The 22,479-nt window shown below is 36.8% G+C and overlaps 2 protein-coding genes and 1 long non-coding RNA gene across 3 annotated transcripts; all 3 read right to left on the bottom strand.

Annotated features, from left to right (window-relative positions):
* LOC18779474 (palmitoyl-monogalactosyldiacylglycerol delta-7 desaturase, chloroplastic) lies at positions 5,092 to 9,850 on the bottom strand. The gene is made up of 3 exons (XM_020562318.1): positions 9,563 to 9,850; positions 5,633 to 5,739; positions 5,092 to 5,525 (listed from the first exon to the last, which is right to left on the bottom strand). The coding sequence occupies exons 1-3, from the start codon at positions 9,848 to 9,850 to the stop codon at positions 5,306 to 5,308; spliced, it is 615 nt and encodes a 204-aa protein (XP_020417907.1). The 3' UTR covers positions 5,092 to 5,305.
* On the bottom strand, positions 6,241 to 8,957 carry LOC109949004. The gene is made up of 2 exons (XR_002271497.1): positions 8,654 to 8,957; positions 6,241 to 6,637 (listed from the first exon to the last, which is right to left on the bottom strand). It is a non-coding gene; the product is annotated as an uncharacterized LOC109949004 (long non-coding RNA).
* Positions 14,587 to 17,169, bottom strand: LOC18781372 (palmitoyl-monogalactosyldiacylglycerol delta-7 desaturase, chloroplastic). The gene is made up of 5 exons (XM_007212662.2): positions 16,882 to 17,169; positions 16,554 to 16,694; positions 16,301 to 16,441; positions 14,962 to 15,068; positions 14,587 to 14,862 (listed from the first exon to the last, which is right to left on the bottom strand). The coding sequence occupies exons 1-5, from the start codon at positions 17,167 to 17,169 to the stop codon at positions 14,643 to 14,645; spliced, it is 897 nt and encodes a 298-aa protein (XP_007212724.1). The 3' UTR covers positions 14,587 to 14,642.

Here is a 22,479-nt window from a genome sequence, read left to right as displayed (position 1 = left end):
GGGTCCAAACCCAGGATCTCTCAATAATCTTCTCAACCATAATAACTCGCACACACCTTGAGCCATCCCACGGTACTCGGCCTCGGCACAAGACTTAGACACCACTTTTTGCTTTTTACTCCTCCAAGTAACAAGATTACCACCAACAAATGTGAAATACCCAGATGTAGAACTTCTATCAGTGATTGAACCAGCCCAATTAGCATCTGTATACCCTTCCACATCTGCATGACTATACTTGCAAAATATTAACCCATTTTCAGGAGTTACTTTCAGATACCTCAAGATGCGCATCACAGCACTCATATGATCTTCACTAGGAGAATGCATAAACTGACTCACTATACTCACTGCATATGTAATATCAGGACGTGTATGAGATAAATAAATTAATTTCCCCACAAGTCGTTGAAAACGCTCTTTATCTGTAGGGACTTGATCAGGATACAACCCCAACTTATGATTCTGTTCACTAGGAGTATCAATTGGTTTACAATCTAACATTCCAATCGCTGCAAGTAAATCCAAAATATATATTCTTTGTGACAAAAAGATACCATGTTTAGATCTGGCAATTTCAATCCCAAGAAAGTACTTCAAATCACCCAATTACTTCATCTCAAACTCGGAAGCCATATACTTCTGAAGATTTTGCATTTCTGCCTGATCATCTCCAGTCACAATCATATCATCAACATAAATAATTAAAGCTATCAATTTACCTTTATGATGCTTTAGAAACAAAGTATAGTCTGAGTTACTCTGCACATACCCAAATCTCTTCATAGATGTTGCAAATCTCCCAAACCATGCTCTTGGAGACTGCTTCAATCCATATAAAGACTTCCGCAACTTACACACAACACCCTCCTTAGAGGTTACAGGAATACCAGGAGGGAGATCCATGTAAATCCCTTCATTGAGGTCACCATGTAGAAATGAATTTTTGACATTGAATTGTAATAAGGGCCAGTCGTGGTTAGCAGCCAGGGACAATAGTACACGCACAGTATTGAGCTTTGCCACTGGAGCAAAGGTCTCCAAATAATCCATTCCATAGGTCCTAGTATAACCCTTTGCTACTAATCTAGCCTTGTAACGGTCAATGCAACCATCAACTTTATGCTTCAAAGTAAACACTCATCTCCATCCAACAGCTTTCTTCCCTCATGGCAAAGGAACTAAATCCCATGTTTTATTCTTGTTCAAGGCATCCATTTCAACATTCATGGCATCCATCCATTTTGGGTTAGATAAAGCATCCTGCAACTTAGTTGGCCCACATACACTAGATAATTGACACAAATATGATGCATATGACTTAGACAAATGATGAGTTGACACAAAATGGCTAATGAGATATTTAGACTTGGCATGTATATCAAGAGAATATTGTACTTTAAGTTTCCCACGAGTGGTTTCTTGGGGTAACTGATAAGTTGACGCAGATAGATCATTAGAAATTACCTCACTTGATTCACTATCACGAGTAGATTGGGGCACTAGCAGGGTAGAGGGGGTATTGCATCGAACTCATCCATATAAGAATCACTGTCATTATTTTCATATATAGGCAATTGGTCACTTGCTTTAGTTTTACCGGTCGTTTCGACACCGAGAGCACCTGCTTCATCTCCATATACAAGCAACTGGTCACTTGCTTCAGTGTGATCGAGTTACAAAGGCCGATCAGTTGTTTCTTCACATGGACCACAAGTTTCATCTTCAGATATAGGTGACCGGTCACTTGCTTCAGTGCGACGAGTCGTTTCCTTCCCGATAGCAATATCTTCAAACACATCATTCTCCAATCCAACACATTCCAATTCACTCCCCCTCTCCCCCTGAATTGGAGAGGAGGGAGAGACATAATAGGGCATTTCTTCATGGAAAGTCACGTCCAAAGTAACATGCACCTTCTAGGTAGGTGGATGATAGCACTTATAACCTTTCTAAGTAGACGAGTAACCAATAAAGACACATCGCAGAGCACAAGGATCAAGTTTACTCCGTTGATGAGAGTAGACATGAACATGGGCAACACTAGCAGGGTATAGGGGGTATTGCATCGAACTCATCCATATAAGAATCACTGTCATTATTTTCATATACAGGCGATTGGTCACTTGCTTTAGTTTTACCGGTCGTTTCGACACCGAGAGCACCTGCTTCATCTCCAGATACAAGCAACTGGTCACTTGCTTCAGTGTGATCAAGTTACAAAGGCCGATCAGTCGTTTCTTCACATGGACCACAAGTTTCATCTTCAGATATAGGTGACCGGTCACTTGCTTCAGTACAACGAGTCGTTTCCTTCCCGAGAGCAATATCTTCAAACACATCATTCTCCAATCCAACACATTCCAATTCACTCCCCATCTCCCCCTGAATTGGAGAGGATTGAGAGACATAATAGGGCACTTCTTCATGGAAAGTCACGTCCAAAGTAACATGCACCTTCTAGGTAGGTGGATGATAGCACTTATAACCTTTCTGAGTAGACGAGTAACCAATAAAGACACATCGCAGAGCACAAGGATCAAGTTTACTCCGTTGATGAGAGCAGACATGAACATGTGCAACACACCCAAAAACTTTAGGAGGCAACTTGGACACTGAGATAGGGGAAACATGGTCACCAAACACATCATGTGAAGTCTTGAAATGAAGAACCTGGCTAGGAGTACAATTAATCAAATATGCAGCAGATAAGACAGCATGGCCCCAAAGATTATGGGGAACAGACATGTTCAACATACGGGAGCGGGCAACTTCAAGTAACTGACGATTCTTGCGTTCAGACACAGCATTCTGTTGAGGAGTAAATGGGGTTGTCGTTTGGTGAATAATACCTTGAGCACGGAAGAAATATGTCAAAGTGTTATTCACATATTCGTCTCTGTTATCAGTCCGGAATACTTTGACCTGAGCATGAAACTGAGTAGACACCATAGTACAGAACTCTGGAAGGATGGAAGCAACATCATGTTTATTTTTCAGTAAGAAAACCCTACAATCATCAATAAATGTGACGAACCAACGAAATCCATTCGAAGTAACGCGAGCCGGACCCCACACATAAAAATGCACTAAATCAAAAGGCTTTGCAGTTTTACTGTCACTCAAAGGAAACACAGTGCGATGACTATTGGCCAAAATACATGTCTCACACTTAAAACTGGCGTTGCCGAACGGCAAGGCTTGTGCAGAAAGAACAGCAGGCCTCACGAACAGCCTTTTGCCGAAACTTGAGCCTTTGCCACATCTTCCTAAAGACAGGCCTATGCCCGGCTCCACAAGGCCCGGCCCGGCCCCTTTGCCAAATTACTTGACCTTGCTAACCCTCTAAGGATGCCATACTCGCTCAACTCCAATCTCCTGCCGAAGGTTACTAGAACTTACTCCAATTATTTCCTTTTTTCCATGCTGACATCTAGCACCCAAGCGATACCTCCAAAAATTGACGCAACTTCTATCTTGCCAACTTGGGGGACTAGGGAATGCCCTATGGCTCTTACTGAATCAAGAATGCTCGATCATGATTATACAAAAATCTCACAAGTTCCCAACCCAGAAGTTACTTCTTGACCACGAACTTGGGGGACTACTATTTACACTATAATTAACCGAGTATATCCAGCACCAAAACGACTAGCACCAAGGCAGACACACCTTCTTCCCTGCCGAAGGAAGACACTCTTCCGAAGTGCCAGACACCTGTCGATGCTCCCGACTGACGAACCTAATCTCCAATGACACGTGTCACCACCACAGCAACTTGCACAAAGTCCCACATCGAAACTTTATGCAAAACTCCCATTTTCATTTCCCTATAAATAGGGAATAGTACCCGAGTAAAAAGGGTAACTATTTTCTCACATTTACTGTTACTTTCCCAAAATTACCACATATAGCTGACTTAAACATCGGAGAGCCTTCAACAGGCACCACACCGGTGTCCGAAGCTTGACGATTGCTTCTTCTTCCTTGTCTTTTGCAAGTTCTTCCAAAAATAGCATCAACATATACAAAAGGAAAGAAATATAGTCCTAATAAACTAGGAAATAAACTTCCTAATCAAGTTAGGATCTCTCTAACACCATTGCAAAATCTTCCACAGAGAGTGAGTATCGTGCTTTATCTCAAACTAATACTGAAATTACTTGGTTATGTTCCCTTATCAAAGATCCCCATTTCTTTCTACCAAAACCTCCATTGCTTTTCTCTGACAATATGAGTGCCCTTTCTTTCTCTCAAAACCCCATCTTTCATGCTAGAAGAAAGCATATGGAAATAAACTACCATTAAATCTGTCAATTGGTCACTAGTAACTCCATTTTCATCAGCCACATTTCCTCTCTCCTCACCAAATAGCTGACATTTTCACCAAATGCAAATTTGAGCAGTTCAGTTACCAAGCTAATATATGCCTTACCGCAACTTAGCTTGAAGGGGGATGATAAGCCACGAAATGTTCAAGACACCTAGCTTCATAACAAAGGACAAGAAACCACTCAAGACACCCAAACTTATCCACACCAGCAGCCATCTCATGAAAACCAACTTGGAAAGGATATGGATGATCACAAGCATATTCTTTCTTGCTGTGTTATTCTTATTCTAAAAATTTATGTATAGGTCGATATATACATTCATTTTTTGTAAATATATAGATAGGAGGAAAAACTGCAGCCTTGTAACCCTAGCTAGACAATTCTTCTAATAGTAATGAACAAATTCCTTTTCACACAATCAGATTTGGTCTTTCTCTCTTTCTAGTAAGAATCTCAACAATGTCTAAATCTTTAAGGAATTAAGCCGATAGAAATTTTATTGTCTCTTTTTTTAATTTCCTTGTAAAACCAATGTAGATGGCTTTTGTTTAAATGAAATTTATGTTCCACATTCTCATCTCGTATTACTTAAGTTTTTAGTTTTGTTATTGGTTTACACATTTAAAATGAGGGAATTTAGTTGGATTGGCCTAGACTTTTGGTGTGCTTTCAAGTGATCATCGGAGTTGATGTATAAACGTAAACGAAAGTAATTTTTCTTTTCACCAAACACGTGAAGTAAAACTTCCAACATCATGTCAATTTTATTCATAGTACACAACATCACTTCCATTTCCAAAATTAAACACTCTTCATAGCTGATTATTCTGTAGTACGACTATAAGTAATTATTTTAGAAGCCAAAGAAATACTACTTGAGGCATGAATATTGACAACATCACTAACGCATATAGGATTTGAAGCTAGTAACGTTATCCATGATATACATAGCTGAGTAAATCTTCAAAACCCTATTTTTGAGTAGCCATGATTCTACCATTTGAAGCTTTTCGTTGCTTTTGAATTTCAGTTGGGACCTTGACATCTGTTGCCAATCCAATAGCTTGAAGAAATCTTATTACGTACCAAGTAATATCAATTTGCCACCATTCCAACCCATGTCTAGCTGAGTATTCAAAAGCATGGTGGTTATTATGCCATCCTTCTCCAAGCGTAATAATTGACATCCACCTAAATTATTAAAAATATATATCACGGACATAAAACAAGTTAATATCCCAATTTTTTACATTTAGCAACGATGAAATATAGCAGAGTGGGGAATAAATCCGATATACCAATTGTTTGTAGACATATCACCGGTGTTCCATGGTTTCTTTCCCCACATGTGGCCAACTGAATTTATAATCAGAGTGGCGTCGAAAAGAAGTACCGTCCTCACCCCCTGAAATTACAAGGAGTTTGGATTTAGGACATGTTTAGATGAAAAGTGAAAGATACGTAGATACTCCAAAAAAGAAAGAAGGTGAACCAGCCCTAAAACTAGTGCTACGAGTAAATTAAGGCTCGCACATGAAGTGTATGAATAAAATACACATGTATATTATTTGATAAAAATTTTATTAAAAAAATACTGCCCAAAATTGGGTCATTATAAATAGTTTAATATTACTTATTTTAAAAAAAAAAATTAACATGTATTATTTCTATTCAACAATATGTAAGAAAAAAATACTTGTATAAGAGTGTTATCTATTTTATTTTAAAAAAATTGTAAAATGTATAAAACGTGATAAATATGCGCGTACGTGTACAATGTGTTTAATCACTAGTGGAACCACTCTATGGTTGTAGTGGGCTATGGCCTAGGGAAGTTTTTGGGAAAGAAAAAATAAACAAGCCTATAAATGAGCTATTTTAAATATAGCCCAGTATGTATTAACTTAGGGAGCTTTAGTTTTAAAACACAATATAGTTTACTAATTTGGAAGATAGTAATATAATTTTATCTAATTAGCATAAGGCAAAAGACCAAATTGTGGTACCTAATTTTACAAAAATATCATTAAAACATATCAAAATTACACACAATGCCACTCCTTCTAAGGCAAGCATACTATGCCACATGTCCATATCTAGCCAATCATATCTCGCCGCCGGCCACCACTGCCGGAATCCTGCCGCCGGCCACCACTGCCGGACTTCCGCCGCCGGCCACCACCGCCGGACTCCCGCCGCCGGCCACCTGCCACCACCACCGTTGGCAGCCACCTCCCGTCGCCGACCACCACCGTCAGACTCCCGCTGTCTGTAGATGACCAACTCCGTTGCCCTTTATTCACCTTTAAAAAAAAGATTACGTCATTGAATGGACTCGAACCTTGACCCTCAAGGGAGGAAGGCTCACTCACAAACCACTACACCAAACTTGATTTTGTAGTATTTATTCAATTATACAATATTTATATAAACAATCAATGGTTTATTAAAAAAAAAAAAAAAAAAAGCATTTCAACACTTATTCACACAAAAACTGCAAATAAAAACAGAAACTGCAACAAAATATAATGTAGATATCAATTATGTTAAAAAAACAAAAACAAAAACGAAAACAGCTACAAAAACAATTGTAATTAAATGAAAACTGTAATGCAGTTTCCGGTTTCCAAAAGTCCAATTTTGAGTTCTCTTGCTCTTAGGTAGTTCTACTCTTCTCTTGCCCACCTAATTCCTCATCTAGGTAGCTTCTACTCTTTAAATTGGTGAGGTTGAAGACTAAGGAAAGAGCAAAAATCCAATTGTAATTAAATGAAAACTGCAATGCAGTTTCCAAAAGTCCAATTTTGAGTTCTCTTGCTCTTGAGTAGTTCTACTCTTCTCTTGCCCATCCAATTCCTCATCTAGGTAGCCTCTACTCTTCAAATTGGTGAAATTGAAGGCCAAGAAAAGAGCAAAAATCCAATTTGTAATTACAAAAACTGCAATGCAGTTTCCAAAACTGCAATGTAGTTTGTGCAAAACTATAATGCAGAACTTGTATAAAATTTTACTGAACTAAAGCTTAAATGGTATTGCAAAATATCATATGACAGTGATATCATAAACAACAAGCATCTATATCCTAAGAACCGCAATATGATCTCAAGTTTTCAGGTCGAAATTGAAAATATAGCTAGAAACAAAACAAAATTGAAATATGCATTGCTGCAAACTAAATAATTTAGATAGCAAACTCCACAAGTACAAAGAGAAGGGAATCAAATCAACACTAGCTTAACAACTCAATAACCAACAACCTATGGATTACGGGGCAAAACCTCCAATGTATCTCTACCAAGCATAAAAAAGTCACAAATAAAAGATATCATGAAAATGTAAAGTAATTACTAGTCAAAACCCAGGCATCAAAATTCTGTAAACCAGTAAAGAATCACTGGTGAAACCCACAGATAAATGAAGGTGTCAAATAGCAGTAAACATTTAGCATGTAATCAAATAGAAGATTTCAGAATCAAATGAGACAACACAGTCAAAGGGATTACCTTTCACTCTTTGTTTTCCCTCATTTTGATAAAGAGGCTAGTTTCTATTTATACATATTTTTGATATTTTCTTACGTTTCCCTCATTGTGCATTTTTATGTTTCCATGCCAAGCGTCCAAAACTGCAATGCAGTTTCTAGTTTCCAAAAATTCAATTTTGAGTTCCCTTGCTCTTGGGTAGTTCTACTCTTCTCTTGCCCACCCAATTCCTCATCTGAGTAGCCTCTACTCTTCAAAACTGGTGAGGTTGAAGGCCAAGGAAAGAGCGAAAATCCAATTGTAATTACCAAAACTGCAATGCAGTTTGTGCAATGCAGAAGGAAATCTACGGAGATAAGAGCACCTTAATCAGCATATTTGTATCTTCAATAGGCATAATAGACCCAGCAAAGAATAAAGATTATGAATTTGCATAAGAGGTAAAACTGCAGACTTCCAGGTATAAGCAAAGTTGTTTGTGTTACCAGCCTACAGCAATTTCAAAGTAAAAAAGAAAAAACAAAAACAAAACTTTCAATAAGAACTTGAAAGTAATATTCAGACGTATTTATAGACATGAAGGAGGGCAATACATGTGTGGTAAGTGATAATGCCACCAGGTTTTCAGATGAAGAAAAGCTACCACTCTAATACATTCATAAACGAACTCAAACACAACAAAGTAGCCACAGTTCAAATCTCAAAACAACACCACCGAAATTAAACAAAAAAAATCTCAAGAAAAGCCCATTTCCAAGTAATTCAATCACATAATATAAAAACCAGAACACACCAGATTCAAAAACATCACAATAATTAGCATAGGTTCTGAATTACCGCAAGAGACGGAGATCTATTAGGCCGAGTCACCGAAATAGCAGGAGGAGCCTTTGAGCTTTGCGAATTCACCGGCATCGATCCTCCAATTGCTTCTCCATGGATCAGAAAACGCCTTCTCCGCCAGCAGTCGTGACGCCAGGCCAGGACGAGCCGTCATCAATTGCTTCTCCGCCAGAAAACAGAAACGCTTTCTCTGTCATTGATTGCTTCTCCGCTGGAAAACGATGGAAGACGCCTTCTCCGCCGTCGATCCTCCTCTTGCTTCTCTGCAAGAAAAGGCCTCCAAAGCTGGGCGTGATATGGCTCCCATATAAAATAAGTAAAAACGTTATTTCAAATACAAATTAAACAAGCTTAAAGAGCACATGGGTAGGGCCATTGGCTTTTAACAAAATAAAATTTAAAACTCATCCACCATATCCAAAACAAAAATAGATAATGTATCATATGCTAATTACTAAAGTTTTTTATGACTATACACTAATTTTTCTTAGATAGTACTGAGAGTATACATAACATGAAATAACTATTTTTTTTTACACGTCCTGTTACTAGTTTTTCTCTATGTGGGTATAATTCATTTTCTGTAAGTAAAAAAGTCATTACCAAGATTACCTTTCATAGAAGTGAGAGAATATTCAAATTTCGTAACAGTTTTTGTCTATATAGAATCCACACATAAAGCATAAAAGCGGGACCTACAATTTTCCACGTATGCACGTAACAAATTTACTAAAAGTCTGATTAAAGGAAGAAGCAATTTGTAGAGTTTTATTTGAATTTGTGTATGATTATATAAATCATTAATACTTCATGTACGAACCTTTAAAATAGATCTAAAATTTAAAGACTTTCCTACATTTTTAAGCATAATAAGCGTTTCGGATTATATATATATACACACACCTGAAGTGACAGAACACCACAATAGGCAAAGAGGTACTCGAGCCATTTTGGAAGCCTCAAACCTCTGTGGGTAAGAGTTCTATGGTAGCACAGTGTGATTCCTAAAGCCGTCACAACGTACAAAGTGACGGCGACCCAAAATGCAGGCCAATTGAAATGAAAGGGCGCAAATGCACAAAGAGAATGCAAGGCCAAAATCACACCCAATGTGAATACGTCTTGTATGTTCCATGTCCTCCCCAAAAATTCTCCACATGACTTCATAAAAAACATGCCCAAAAGCCCCATCTTAAATATATATATAAATATAATTCTGATGATCTGAGTTTGGCAAAAGAAGATGGGCATTGTGGAGAGTATTTATAGTATACTACGTACCTTGCTTCCTTGTAAAACAAAGCATCTGCTACAAAAAAAAGTGTTGGTAGCTTTGGACTAGAGTGGAATCGCATATGATGAGTGGGGTCAATAATTGGTCCGGCCCTCACATAATATAGCTTCGTAATTTAATACCTTAACTTTTCTTTTTTTATCTGAATAACTTACGGACTTCTTGTCATCTCAATGTGTGCACCACAAGTTTAGGGATGGCAATTTTTTTCGCGGGTAAGGATCTTTGTTCGAATTCGACTCTAATGGGTCGGATATGAAGGACAAAATAACGGATATGTAGACGGGTATGAAGAATTTTTTGGATATGGTGTTTGGGAAGAGGCTGGATGATATTTTAATCCCCAACCCGCACCCTTCCCGTTTAGAACATATATATTATAGTATATATAAATATGTTATTATAGTATATTTTTTATTATTATATTATATATTTATATAATGTATACAAATCTTAAGCCACAACTTATTTATTTAGTTAACTTCTAGTCCATATATAAACATTCGTATATTATCTTAAGCCATACAACTCATTATCTTGCCTTAATACTTCTTCTTTTTTTCAACAACGTAGTTATAATTAGTTTTTTCTTCCGTATTAATGGGGCGGGTTAGGGAACCCATTCACCAATGAAGGTGGGGATGGAGAATCCCCGATATGAATGTTGTGGGTATGAAGGCGAGATGAGGCATAAAAACTTAACGAGGATAGAAATGGGGATGGGAATGGCAAACCCACCCCCAATTCGACCCATTGCCATCCCTACAAGTACAAGAACACAATGCTAACCTCTTTGTATGTGCTCCTGTGTGTGTGCGACATTATTTTTTCTTAATTTTATAATCATGCGCGACTTAAAATTCTGTTATTTTATTGATTATAATCGCAATAGGTTTAACATTTTCTGTGAAAATTATTCAAACTGAAGAGTTTGGGAGGGGGTGGGGAAGGTTTTTGGGGTGGCCATCCCTAGTGGTTAGAGTGGTGGTGCCAGTGAACCCAAGATATAGGGTCATTAATAACTAATCTAAACTGAAAAAATAGTAGGGAGAAGCATGATTTTGTCAACTTTGGTATTTCCTTCAAAATCAAAGATTTTTTCAATACACCTAAACTTTTGTAGGGATGGAGGAGGGTGGTGGTGGTGGTGGTGGAGAGGTTACCACTTTAATGAGCTCTATCAAGAATCACATGCTTTACCGTATCATTTATGCTTCCCTATCTTTAATGAGCTCAATCTTCTCCTTCCTTTTTCACCCTCCCCGCGGCTCTTATCACAAACCCTCTTCTCAGATCATTTCTATGGATGTCATATGTCCAACGGTCCAACCAACCCCTATACCTACTGAATCCCAGATGTAAACAAAAACAAAACCACATATGTATTGAACTATAAGACAAATAAAAGCGAAACCAATCAACAATTTGAAGGAATAAATAATGAAAGAAAGCGAGAGAATTGGATAAGCATAAAATAAAATCAACACTGGTATATATGAGCATTTAGAAACCACATTAGTTGTAAGGAGGAGCGTCCTCCTCAGTTTCAAGGAGCCAAAAAAAATTTCTGGTATACATATATATATGTAGACTCAAGATTAATTAATAAACAATATTGTTTTTGTAATCTTTATACTTTATGTTCTTTTTCTTAAGGAATAATGTTCTTTGAAAAACGAGAACAGAGTTAGGGTGTGGTCTTAAATCCCAAGTCGAGACCAATGCATGTGGCATAATGACATATCATATATGGCCTAGCATCTTTTTGGTAAATTAACATACAAACATTCACTACGTATATATATTATATATATGTGTGTGTGTTTTGAAAATCTCATGCATGAGCTTACGGCTTGATGTTGTTGCTGTGAAAAGACCACGTTGATAATACGTGCAAAAAATAAATATTAGTCCAAGAAAGATGATTTACCAGTTGGGGTGTAGCTCACCTCTCGAAGGTTGGTCTCGTTACGTCTTTGGTGTCTGTTTGGGCCTACAATACATGCGCCAGCCCAATTAATATTAGCCTGTGTCAAAAGCAGGAGCTTGGGTTTTCTTTATGGAAGTCAAAAATCAGCCCAGATGATTTTAAGGGCTCAGGCCTTTGTAAACCAATTAGCAAGAATTAAATACACATATTAAATATTAATTGCCATTAAATGATGATTTAATTCGGACAAGTCAGTTTCTAATTGATTTTCAGATTAGGCCTGGCTTTAAATCTCTCCAAAGGCCTAAAAATTTGATCAACACCGTTGATCTTAATTCTAGAGTTCAAATCAACATATATTTTAGAAGATCTTTCTCTCATAAGAAAGCCCATATGACTCTGAAAGCCAAAGTTTTCAACTGAGGCAGAGGAAGTGATGGGAAGTAGAAAAAATGGGTTAATCAGAAGAGAACTCATAACCATTTAAATACCAGAAAAGGGGGGCCAAAAGTTTCCTTTCTATGCTCGTGAGGGCTCTCCATTAGAACAGGTTGTGTTTACAAGAAATAAACAGGAGACAAGGAAGTGATTCATCAGAAAAGCAAATAGACCATCATAAATATATATATATATATATATAATAAAAAAAGGAATTCTCTCCACAACCATATTTATGAATGAAGCACGTAAATTTCTAGTAGAGATAGTGTGTCTATTCAAGCATAACTTAACATCGATTGCTCTGATACCATGCTAAAATATGACATTTGGTTTGAATACTTCAAGTTAATTGTATTCTTCTTCATAAGGAGGTATATATAGAAGTTTAGAATGGTGCTTTACAATGAAATATATACACTAATTAATTAGGAGAATATCCTCTAATTATACAAGAATGTGTCAACTATATAAAACAATGAAGTAAATCACCTAATTAACGTAGGAAATCCTTGATTTAGTAGGTTAACTCACGTCAACAAAATTAACACCTATACCAAGACGAAAAAACACAATGCACACCTTATTACATATTAGTTCCCTTTTTTCCATACATTATAAAACAAAACAAAACAAAAAGAGACATACACACTTTGGTGAAAATGATGTCACTTGAACGCACAAGAAGGCACCTCTGATGGACATGCCAACAAGGTTGGTTCATTGATTTTGGAGGTCCTGGGCAGAAATAAAAGTTGAGGCTTTTATGTTCAACAATTACCTCATTCCGAATGAAAAATAATTATAAAAAAAATTCTCAGTTTAGGTGCTAAGTTGGTTAATTTACGTAAAAAAGACTAACTACATGAAAAATAAAGAAAAATGCCAAAACATTTCAGAATACATCCCAAAAAAGCATGAATTACACAAATAAAATGCCCTTTTTGCTACTATATTTCTTGGGCTAAAAGGTTTTATAGGAGGCCCAATTTTTTGGGGCCCTATGCCATCACCGAACTCGCGTAGTCTATGGGCAGGGCCTGCGTGAAAAGAAGTATAGGCCATGAATTGGGCCTGCATATACTCCATAAAACACAAGTAAAAACATGGAATAGGATGAGAGGGATGATTCTCTGGCCCAACTGCTTATAACGAGTATTGGAAGATAAGACACAAACATGTACTTTTTCCTTTCTTTCTCAAACTCTATCAAGGGGGTAACATGTAATGTTTTGGAAATCTCAATGGGGTGGTCGTGTAATTTTCAAAACCTCAAGGGGTTATGTGAAAATAAAAGAAATCTCATGAGATGTATGTATAATTAACTCTTATTTTAATATTCATTTTGGCCAGAACTACTAGTTTACTGTGAGAAATTGTGAAGTCCTCACTAATCTGAGGCAAGAAAAGAACTTACTTATGAGATATTCCTCACCCAAATTCACAATCACTTGTTTAAAGTCAGTAACTTGGGCCACAAGTTATCTATTTTTCATAAGTCTGTTAAGATTTTTAAACTGCTAACAGTGGCAGGCTCGCACACTAAAGAAAGTTGACTTGTTGACCACAAATAATTCTCGAACTAATGAAAAACTTTGTCCTACCATCACAGGACTAAATCAAAACGAATGAACAGTGCCCTTCTAGTCGAGATGCAGCTGAAGGTGTTATGAGATTGGGTGACTGATAAAATGGGGTAATTTGGATAAGAAGGTATGGCTGGAAGGATGCACTAGTTCTTCTTGAAGAGGAAAGCTTGATAGAATAATTAATCTCAAAGATAAAATAGACTTTGGCTGGAAAGGGATAATGAAATTATTGAAAAAGGCCATATGGCCCTTTGTTGTTTTGTTGCCGACAAGAAGAATGCAAATTGGCCAAATTAATATATATATATATATATATATATAATTTTCAAAACCTCAAGGGGTGGTTGTGTAATTTTCAAAACCTCAAGGAGTTATATGAAAACAAAAGAAATCTCATGAGATGTATGCATAATATTAACTCTTATTTTAATCTTAACTAATCAGTGTAAATGCAAATGAAAGTAACTTTTTTTTTTACTAAACAATTAACTAAACACACTTTCAACATGGGGTCAATTTTATTCATAATACAGAAAATTACTTCCATATGCCAGAATTAAACACTTTTCATAGCTGATTTTTCCACAATATGATTATAAGTGATTATTTTAGAAGCCATAGAAATACAAAACTAATCCACACCACGCATGAATATTAACACCATTACAAATGCATATAGGATTTGAAGCTATAATTATCCATCATATCCATAGTAGGGTAAATCTTCAAAGACTAATTTTGAGTAGCCAGGATTCTACTCTTTGAAGCTTTTCGTTGCTTTTGAATTTGAGTTGGGACCTTCACATCTGTTGCCAATCCAATAGCTTGAATAAATTTTATTATGCACCAAGTAAAATCAAATTGCCACCATTCTAGCCCTTGTCGAGCTGAGTATTCAAAAGCGTGGTGATTATTATGCCACCCTTCTCCAAGCACTAACAGTGCCACCCACCTAAATTATTAAAGATTGTGTATAAAACATATTAAAATCCCAATTTTACATCTAGCAAGATGAAATATGGCAGAGTGGGAAATAAATAATACAATATACCAATTGTTCCTAGACGCATCACCGGTGTTCCATGGTTTCTTTCCCCACATGTGGCAAGCTGAATTAACTAGAAAAGTGTTGTGGAAAACAAATACCATCCTCACCCCCTAAAATTATAAGGAATTTAGATTTAGAACATATTTGGATGGAGAGGTTAAACATGGTATTTAGACAAAATTCATGTTTAAAGGAATGATATATTATGATTTCATTATAAATTGGGTTGATAAACAAAGAAGTTTTAAATTCAGCATGAAAAAATTTTGAATATGAAAAAGTCGTAAATTGTATGTCTAAAGTCCACCTAAATTTTATTTCTTAAAAATCCCAAAACAATGCGATTTTAATATTAAAAAAAACCACATGTAGGCACAAACAAAACCACCATCGGCACGCACCACCTAATTAGCCACAACTAATTCTAGTGTTGGTCACTTCTGGTGTTACAACCCCAAACCCGCCAACCACTTCCTGCCTCAATCACTTTTAGTCAGTGGTGGAGCTAGAATTGTAAGATTGGGGAGGAATCAAAATAGAAAATAAAGTATATCAAATACCTATGATTTAAAACTTATGTGTTAGAGTTCAATATTTCGAACTTAATCATGTCTAATTTATTTTAAAGAGACCATTAACTTAAATTACAAGTTGTCAATTATTAAGTGTATATAATATTATATATTAAAAATAACATAGTAGAGGAGGGAGGTGAGGGAGGTTGAAAAAATAAAAATAAAATTTAAATACAGGGAGGGGGATTTGAACTCGAGTGAAGAGTGGGGAGCACATCTACTTTAGTCAACTTAACTAAGCCCATATATGCAGTCCCAAATTTTTAAATTCCACATTTTGAACTCTTAGCATAGGTTGTTTACAGTCCCGATCTCTTGGACCACAGGGATCCAAGAGATTATGGTCACCCGTCGTTGGATGTAACATCCAACGGTTCAAAAAAAAAATTTAAAAGAAGTGCAAGAGTGAGTGAACCGTTGAATTTACATCCAACGGTGAGTGACCATATTCTCTTGGACTCCTGTGGTCCAAGAGATCAGGACTGAGGTTGTTTAATTAAAACTGTATGTATACGAATGAGGAGTCAAAGTTGCATGTCCAAGACCATTATATAAAGAAAGATTATATAATGATAAATTTGTGAGAAGAATTTGCGAGTATTTCTAGAAACTATTGAAATATGATGTACAAAAGAAAATCGACTTACGTGAACCACATGGACGGTATATACAGCTTCCACTGTACTTACTTTTGGATATAAATTTTTAAAGACCATAAGTTCCAATTTAAATTTAATGAAAATTAACCAGTAAGTAAGCAATCTCACCATTCCCCAAACCAAGAAGGAAAATCCACCCGCAGCATACAGTAAACCTCCAAGAAGAACTGAATGTAGAACGTAAGTATGACGAAGAAACCTATAGAAAAGCTGCTTTTTCAAATCTTCAACGTTCTTTAGGCCCCCATGCTGCAAATTTCTCATTTAAATAAAAATACGAAGTATGTATGAGAGAGAGAGAGAGAGAGAGAGAGAGAGAGAGAGAGAGAGAGAGAGAGAGAGAGAGAGAGTTGTTTTCTACTTGTCCAAACCGATAACTGCTATCAAAGATCCAACCCATGTGACTATGCCAAAAACCCTTGATGGGGCTGTGAGGGTCTTTCTCTGTATCAGTAAACTGATGGTGGTACCGGTGTGTACTCACCCATTCAATCGGACTACCCTGCAAACCCAAAAAACACACGCACAGACATATTTTATCTTTCTACTGAGTAACAGCTAGCTAATACAGTGAAAAAAAAAACATACGAAACGTTCATGATCACAAGAAATCCTTTTCCAATCACGCCTTTTTATTTTATTTTATATAGATGGATCAGAATAATTTCATGTATCTACATATTATATACCTGAAGCGACAGAACCCCACAGTAGGCAAAGGAGTACTCGAGCCATTTTGGAAGGGTGAAACTCCTGTGGGCAAGATTTCTATGATAAGAGAGAGTCACTCCTAAAACAGTCAAAAAATAGAGAGCCATAGCCACCCAAAATGCACCCCAGTTGAAATGAAAGGGTGCAAATAAACAAAGGCAATGCAAAGCCAAAAACACAACCACTGTGGATATGTCTTGTATATTCCATTTCCTCCCCCATAACTCTACACAGGACTTAACGAAAACCGTGCTCAAAAGCCCCATTTTATTTCAAGAAGGTTGATCGTGATATGAGCTCTCTACCTCATATTTATTATAAGCTTTTTATTACAAATGGTCTCTGAGGTTTTCGAAATTATCATTTTCGTCCCTAATGTTTTTTTGTGACACTAATAGTCCATAAAGTTAGCCTCTACATATCAAAATAGTCTTTACTTTTAACTACCGTCAAATTTTCTGTTAAATTAATGATGTGACACATATTTTAAGATTTTTAAGAAACAAAATCTAGGTGGAATTTATAACGAAATCATAATATACTATTCCTTAAAACCTGAATTTGGTCTAAATACCATGTTTAAGTTCTTCCTCGAAACATGCCATAAATCTAAATTCCTTATAATTCAGCTGACCACAAGTGGAGCAAGAAAGCATGGAACAATTAATATATTATATTTATTCCCCACTCTGCCATATATCATCTTGGTAGATGTAAAATTGGGATATTGATATTAATAATCTAGGTGGGTGGCATAATAACCACCACCTTCTGAATACTCAGTACGATAGTTACTGCACTGTCATCGCAATATATGCTCTCAACTGCAAGAATACGAACTCACATAAGAGCAACTCCACTCATGAGGACAAAGTCTAAGGCAAGGGTAAGCAAGGGCTGCCATTATTCACGTGAATAGTGTTAGCCTTGCCATTTGTGGTTCCACCTATGAGGGCAAAGTCTATGGCAAGTCTAGGGCAATTACTATTCATTGTACTTTATTTCCTATTTTTTTATACTTTAAATCATTAGTTTTGATAATCTTTTGTAATTAAATTTTCGGATAAGATTTTCGGATGAGAATCTCGGTTGCCACGTGTCTTATTCTAGACAAAATTTTCGGATATTCATTAATAAAAATTATAATCTCAGATTTCCGATAAAATTTTCACCCTCTAAAACTGTGACACGTGTCCCATGTCAGATAAGATTTTCAGATATTTTTAAAAAATTATAATCTCATATTTCATATAAGATTTTCACCCTCTAAAATTGTGCCACGTGTCCCATGTCTGATAAGATTTTCAGATATTTTTTTACAAATAGTGATCTCAGATTTCAGATAAGATTTTCACCCTCTAAAATTGTGTCACATGTCATCTCTATCTTCTGAATCCCTCTATAAAACTACACCATCAACACCACTCCTCTCACACCATCTCTTATATATTCCTTCATTTCTCAGATTTTACAAAACACATTATACTCTCAATGTCAAAATTCAGGAGGGTGTTGGAGAGGCAACAGAAAGAATGGGAAGAAATCCGGCGTAGACGTGAGGAAGAAGATCGGGACGCCGATGAAGAAGAGGAAGAAATGCTTGTAGCAGCGGCGGTGTGTATGATGAATCAATCAAGCTAACACCATCGTCGTCGTGCCCCGAATGTGGACAGACGCAGAGAGTCTCGGGGTAAGAATCTCTTGGAGGATTACTTTATCCCAAATTCGTTATATCCAGTTTCTAAGTTTCGAGAGAGATATAGAATGCAGCCACATTTGTTCCAAAAAATCATGCATGATATTTGTAATTACGACACATACTTCATTCAAAAGCATGATGCTGTTGGAGTTTTGAGTCTTATCCCGGAGCAAAAACTTACAGCTGCTTTGCGGATGCTTGCTTATAGGGCATCTGCAGAGCAGGTGGATGAGATTGCAAGGATGGGAAAATCTACTATCCTAGAGTGCTTGGTGAGATTCTCTGATGCAGTGAAAAATTTGAACACGAGGGAGTACCTTTGCAAACCCACTCCGATGGACCTGCAAAGGCTTCTACAAAAAGGCGAGGCTTGAGGTTTCCCAGGAATGATTAGAAGCATCGATTGCATGCATTGGCAGTGGAAGAATTGTCTTACTGCATGGCAAGGAGAGTATGGGAATCGGAAGGCCAAAAAAGTATCATTTTGGAGGCCGTCGCTTCATTCGACACTTGGGTTTGGCATGCCTTTTTCGGGGTTGTCGAATCTCAGAATGACCTCAATGTCCTTGGTCAATCCCCGGTGTTTGACGAGGTATTGCGAGGTCATTCCCCCCAGGTCACATACCAAATCAACAATACCGTATACTCGGGTGCGTACTACCTTGCCAACGGAATTTATCCTAGGTGGACGACATTCGTGAAAACAATTCCGAATCCCCGATCCGAGAAGGAAAGAAGTTTTGCTGCCTTTCAAGAAGGCTACATGAAAGACGTGGAAAGGTGTTTCGGTATCTTGCAAGCTCGTTGGGCAATTATTAGGGGTGCTGCTCGGATGCTAGATGAGGAGGTCCTGCGGAGTATTATGATGACTTGCATCATCCTCCACAACATGATTGTGGAGGATGAGTATGACTACGATGCTCCAGAGGTGTTTGAACCCAATCCTATGAACACGGCGTTGACAAGAATATATATGAAAGGCCAATGAGACCAAATGGACTACCAATGGAGCCCGAACCATTACTTCGGGATGGTGGATTCAACAACCCCATGATTGATCGTTATCAAGAAATGAAATCTTCATATGTTCACGAAAGACGTCAAGTTGACTTGATCGAGCACTTGTGGCAGATGAAAGGCAATCACAATGGATGAAGGCTAGATTCGTGCTTTGTTTGGAATTATGCTTTGTTTTTTAATTATGCTTTGTTTTTGTGTGTGGTGTTTTGTGGAATTATTGCGAGGTCTTTTTTATTATTATGCTTTTATGTATGGTTTGTTTTGTGTGTTGTTTGCAATAAATGAAGGTTTGTTTTTAATTAATCTTTGTGAGGAATGCTCAAATGTTTTTAATAAATAGTCCAATTATAGAATGCTTTTTTGATTGAATAAAAAAGAAACAATACAACAAATTAAAGGATAATACAACAATTTAAAAAAAATACAACAATTATAAAAAAATACAACAATACAATCTAATGGTTTTCATCATTTAGCCAAATTGTATTGCTAGGGCCGTCGTCATGGAAAAGTTTTCTTCTCATCACATCCCTTCGTTTATACTTCCAATAGGCCTTTGTTTCAGGAGGCATATGGCTCGTATCCATGGCCATGATTTTCATCTCTCTCTCATCGTCGTCTTTTTCTTTTGCATGTTGCTTTTCAATTGCAAAGGCTTCCAATCGTGTCTTGTCCGCTTCATCTCTCTTCAAGTCTCTCTCATATCTTAGAGAGTTGTTCTTAGCTATTTGCTCGAATATTTGAACACAATCAATGTTCGAAGTGGCCCCTCTCTTGGCCTTTGCCGCCTTTCTCCCAATAGGTCTCGGCGGACGTGGGAGTGGTGACTCCGTTTTCATTGGGGAGTCCAATGGCGAATCGGTTGATGGCGATTCGTGGAGAGGCGTCTCATGCAACACAACCCGGGGGTGCGGTAGGAATAATTTTGAATCTGGAACAATCCTTGACAATTTCTCAACATTGGAAATGCACAAAACTTTTTTTCCCTTGCCTCGTGGCACCGAACCACATTTGTGCTTGTATGATCTATTCAAAATAAATAATTGGAAGTGCATTAAAAAAATATACAATGCAAGAAATTATAAACTATTTTGAAATGCAAGAATAAAATTGATTATGTAAATAAATATAGACAAATTGAAAATGCAAAAACAAAAATAAAGATTATGCATGAAATTATAAACTATTTTGAAATGCAAGAATAAAATTGATTATGTAAATAAATAAAGCCAATTAGAAAATGCAAAAATAAAATAAACATTGTGCAACAAAAAGAAATATAATATGCAATAAAAAAAAGTTACATTAAATTGATTAAAATGGCAATTAAAAATATTTTACCTCATCGGAAAGATTTTGACCGCTCCGAATGTTCTCCCTTGCTTTTGTCAAGGCATTTCTCCATTTCCCTAACTCTTTGTTTAGAAGTTTCCATCTACTAGACAAAGCCATTTCGGTCCGAATGGAACCCGATCATTGACAAAATTCTCCATGAATTTTGCTCCACATATGATGGAACTTCATCTCATTGCCCGTGATAGGGTCATGACTAACGTTCACCCAAGACTCGTACAACGCAATATCTTCCTGGGTTGACCACGAGCCTCTGATTTCGACAGAAGATGCCATTTGTTTATTTTCTACAAATGGAAAGTAGTACAAAAATGTGAGTGGATAGTAAAAAAAATATTGGAAGGAGAAGAGTTTGTATGGAATTGGTGTGGAAAGTGGAAAATATGAGTAGAGAGTAAAAAATATTGGAAGGAGATGAGTTTGTATGGAGAATTGGTGTGGAAAATGAGTAATGTGAGTGGAGAGTAGAAAATATTGTATGGAGAAGAAATTGTATGAAGATTTGGTGTTGAAAGTAGATAAAATGGTTAGGTATTTATAGGAAAAAAATACATACTTTTTTGGTATTTTTTTAAAAAAAATTTCAGAATTTTTTCAGATTTTTTAGGATTTTTTTTAAATTTTTTTAGCCAAAAAAATGAGAACCGTAGGATTTCTGGAAAAAAATCAATCGGAGACACCCGGTGGCAACACGTGGCATCTTCCCGTTGGAGCCAGCGTGTGGTGACGTCAGCGCTGACGTCACCAAACTCGAGCTCGAGCCCAGTCTAATTTCGCCCTTGGGCCTGCCCGGGCTCGTGGGACCCGCAGCTTGCCCGGGCTTCGTCTGCACCGCTGGAGCTCGTCTGGGCTGTCTCGGGGGGCCTTTGGCCCGGTTTGATAGCAGCGATGGAGCTGCTCTAAGCAACCATGGTTAGCAAAATCCTCGCTATATTTTTTGTTTGGTTGCTGAGAAAATGAAGAAAAATGTTTAGTTTTAAATTCAATATTTTGTTTTTATATATTCTTTGCAGGAAGACATGCGATGAGATTGGAGAGAGATATAATATGGTTGTACAGACATGTTGCTATTGCTGGATTCAAAGGTTAAGTTATTTTTGTTCTTCATTATATACCAAACTGAAAATACTGATATTAGTAGACGGTAAATAAAATCTCTTTCAGGATCTATTAATGATTCAGTTGTGGGAAGGAAGGATGGAATTGCTCAATACTTGCTCGCAGTTACCTTTGCAAGGCCTTGCCTTATGTATTTACACAGAGACAGAGCTTGAATTTGGATTCCTGAATGGAAATACTGTTGACTTTGAACAAAATGTTATAAAATTGGCTAATATAATCTTTTGAATTATTTTTTGGAAAATGAAAGGTAATTAGAAATTGTTTTTTTTAAGGAATATAATACACAAGCTATACACTCACTTATTATACAAATACAAATATAAATACGAGAATTAATATTTGTCAGTCAAATCAAACAAAATAATAAAATATTATGATTTGA

This window comes from Prunus persica, chromosome G4, assembly GCF_000346465.2.
Source record: "Prunus persica cultivar Lovell chromosome G4, Prunus_persica_NCBIv2, whole genome shotgun sequence".
NCBI classification, from domain to species: Eukaryota; Viridiplantae; Streptophyta; class Magnoliopsida; order Rosales; family Rosaceae; genus Prunus; species Prunus persica.
The sequence above is the reverse complement of the archived record's forward strand: the minus strand, read 5'-3'. Positions and strand labels throughout refer to the sequence as shown.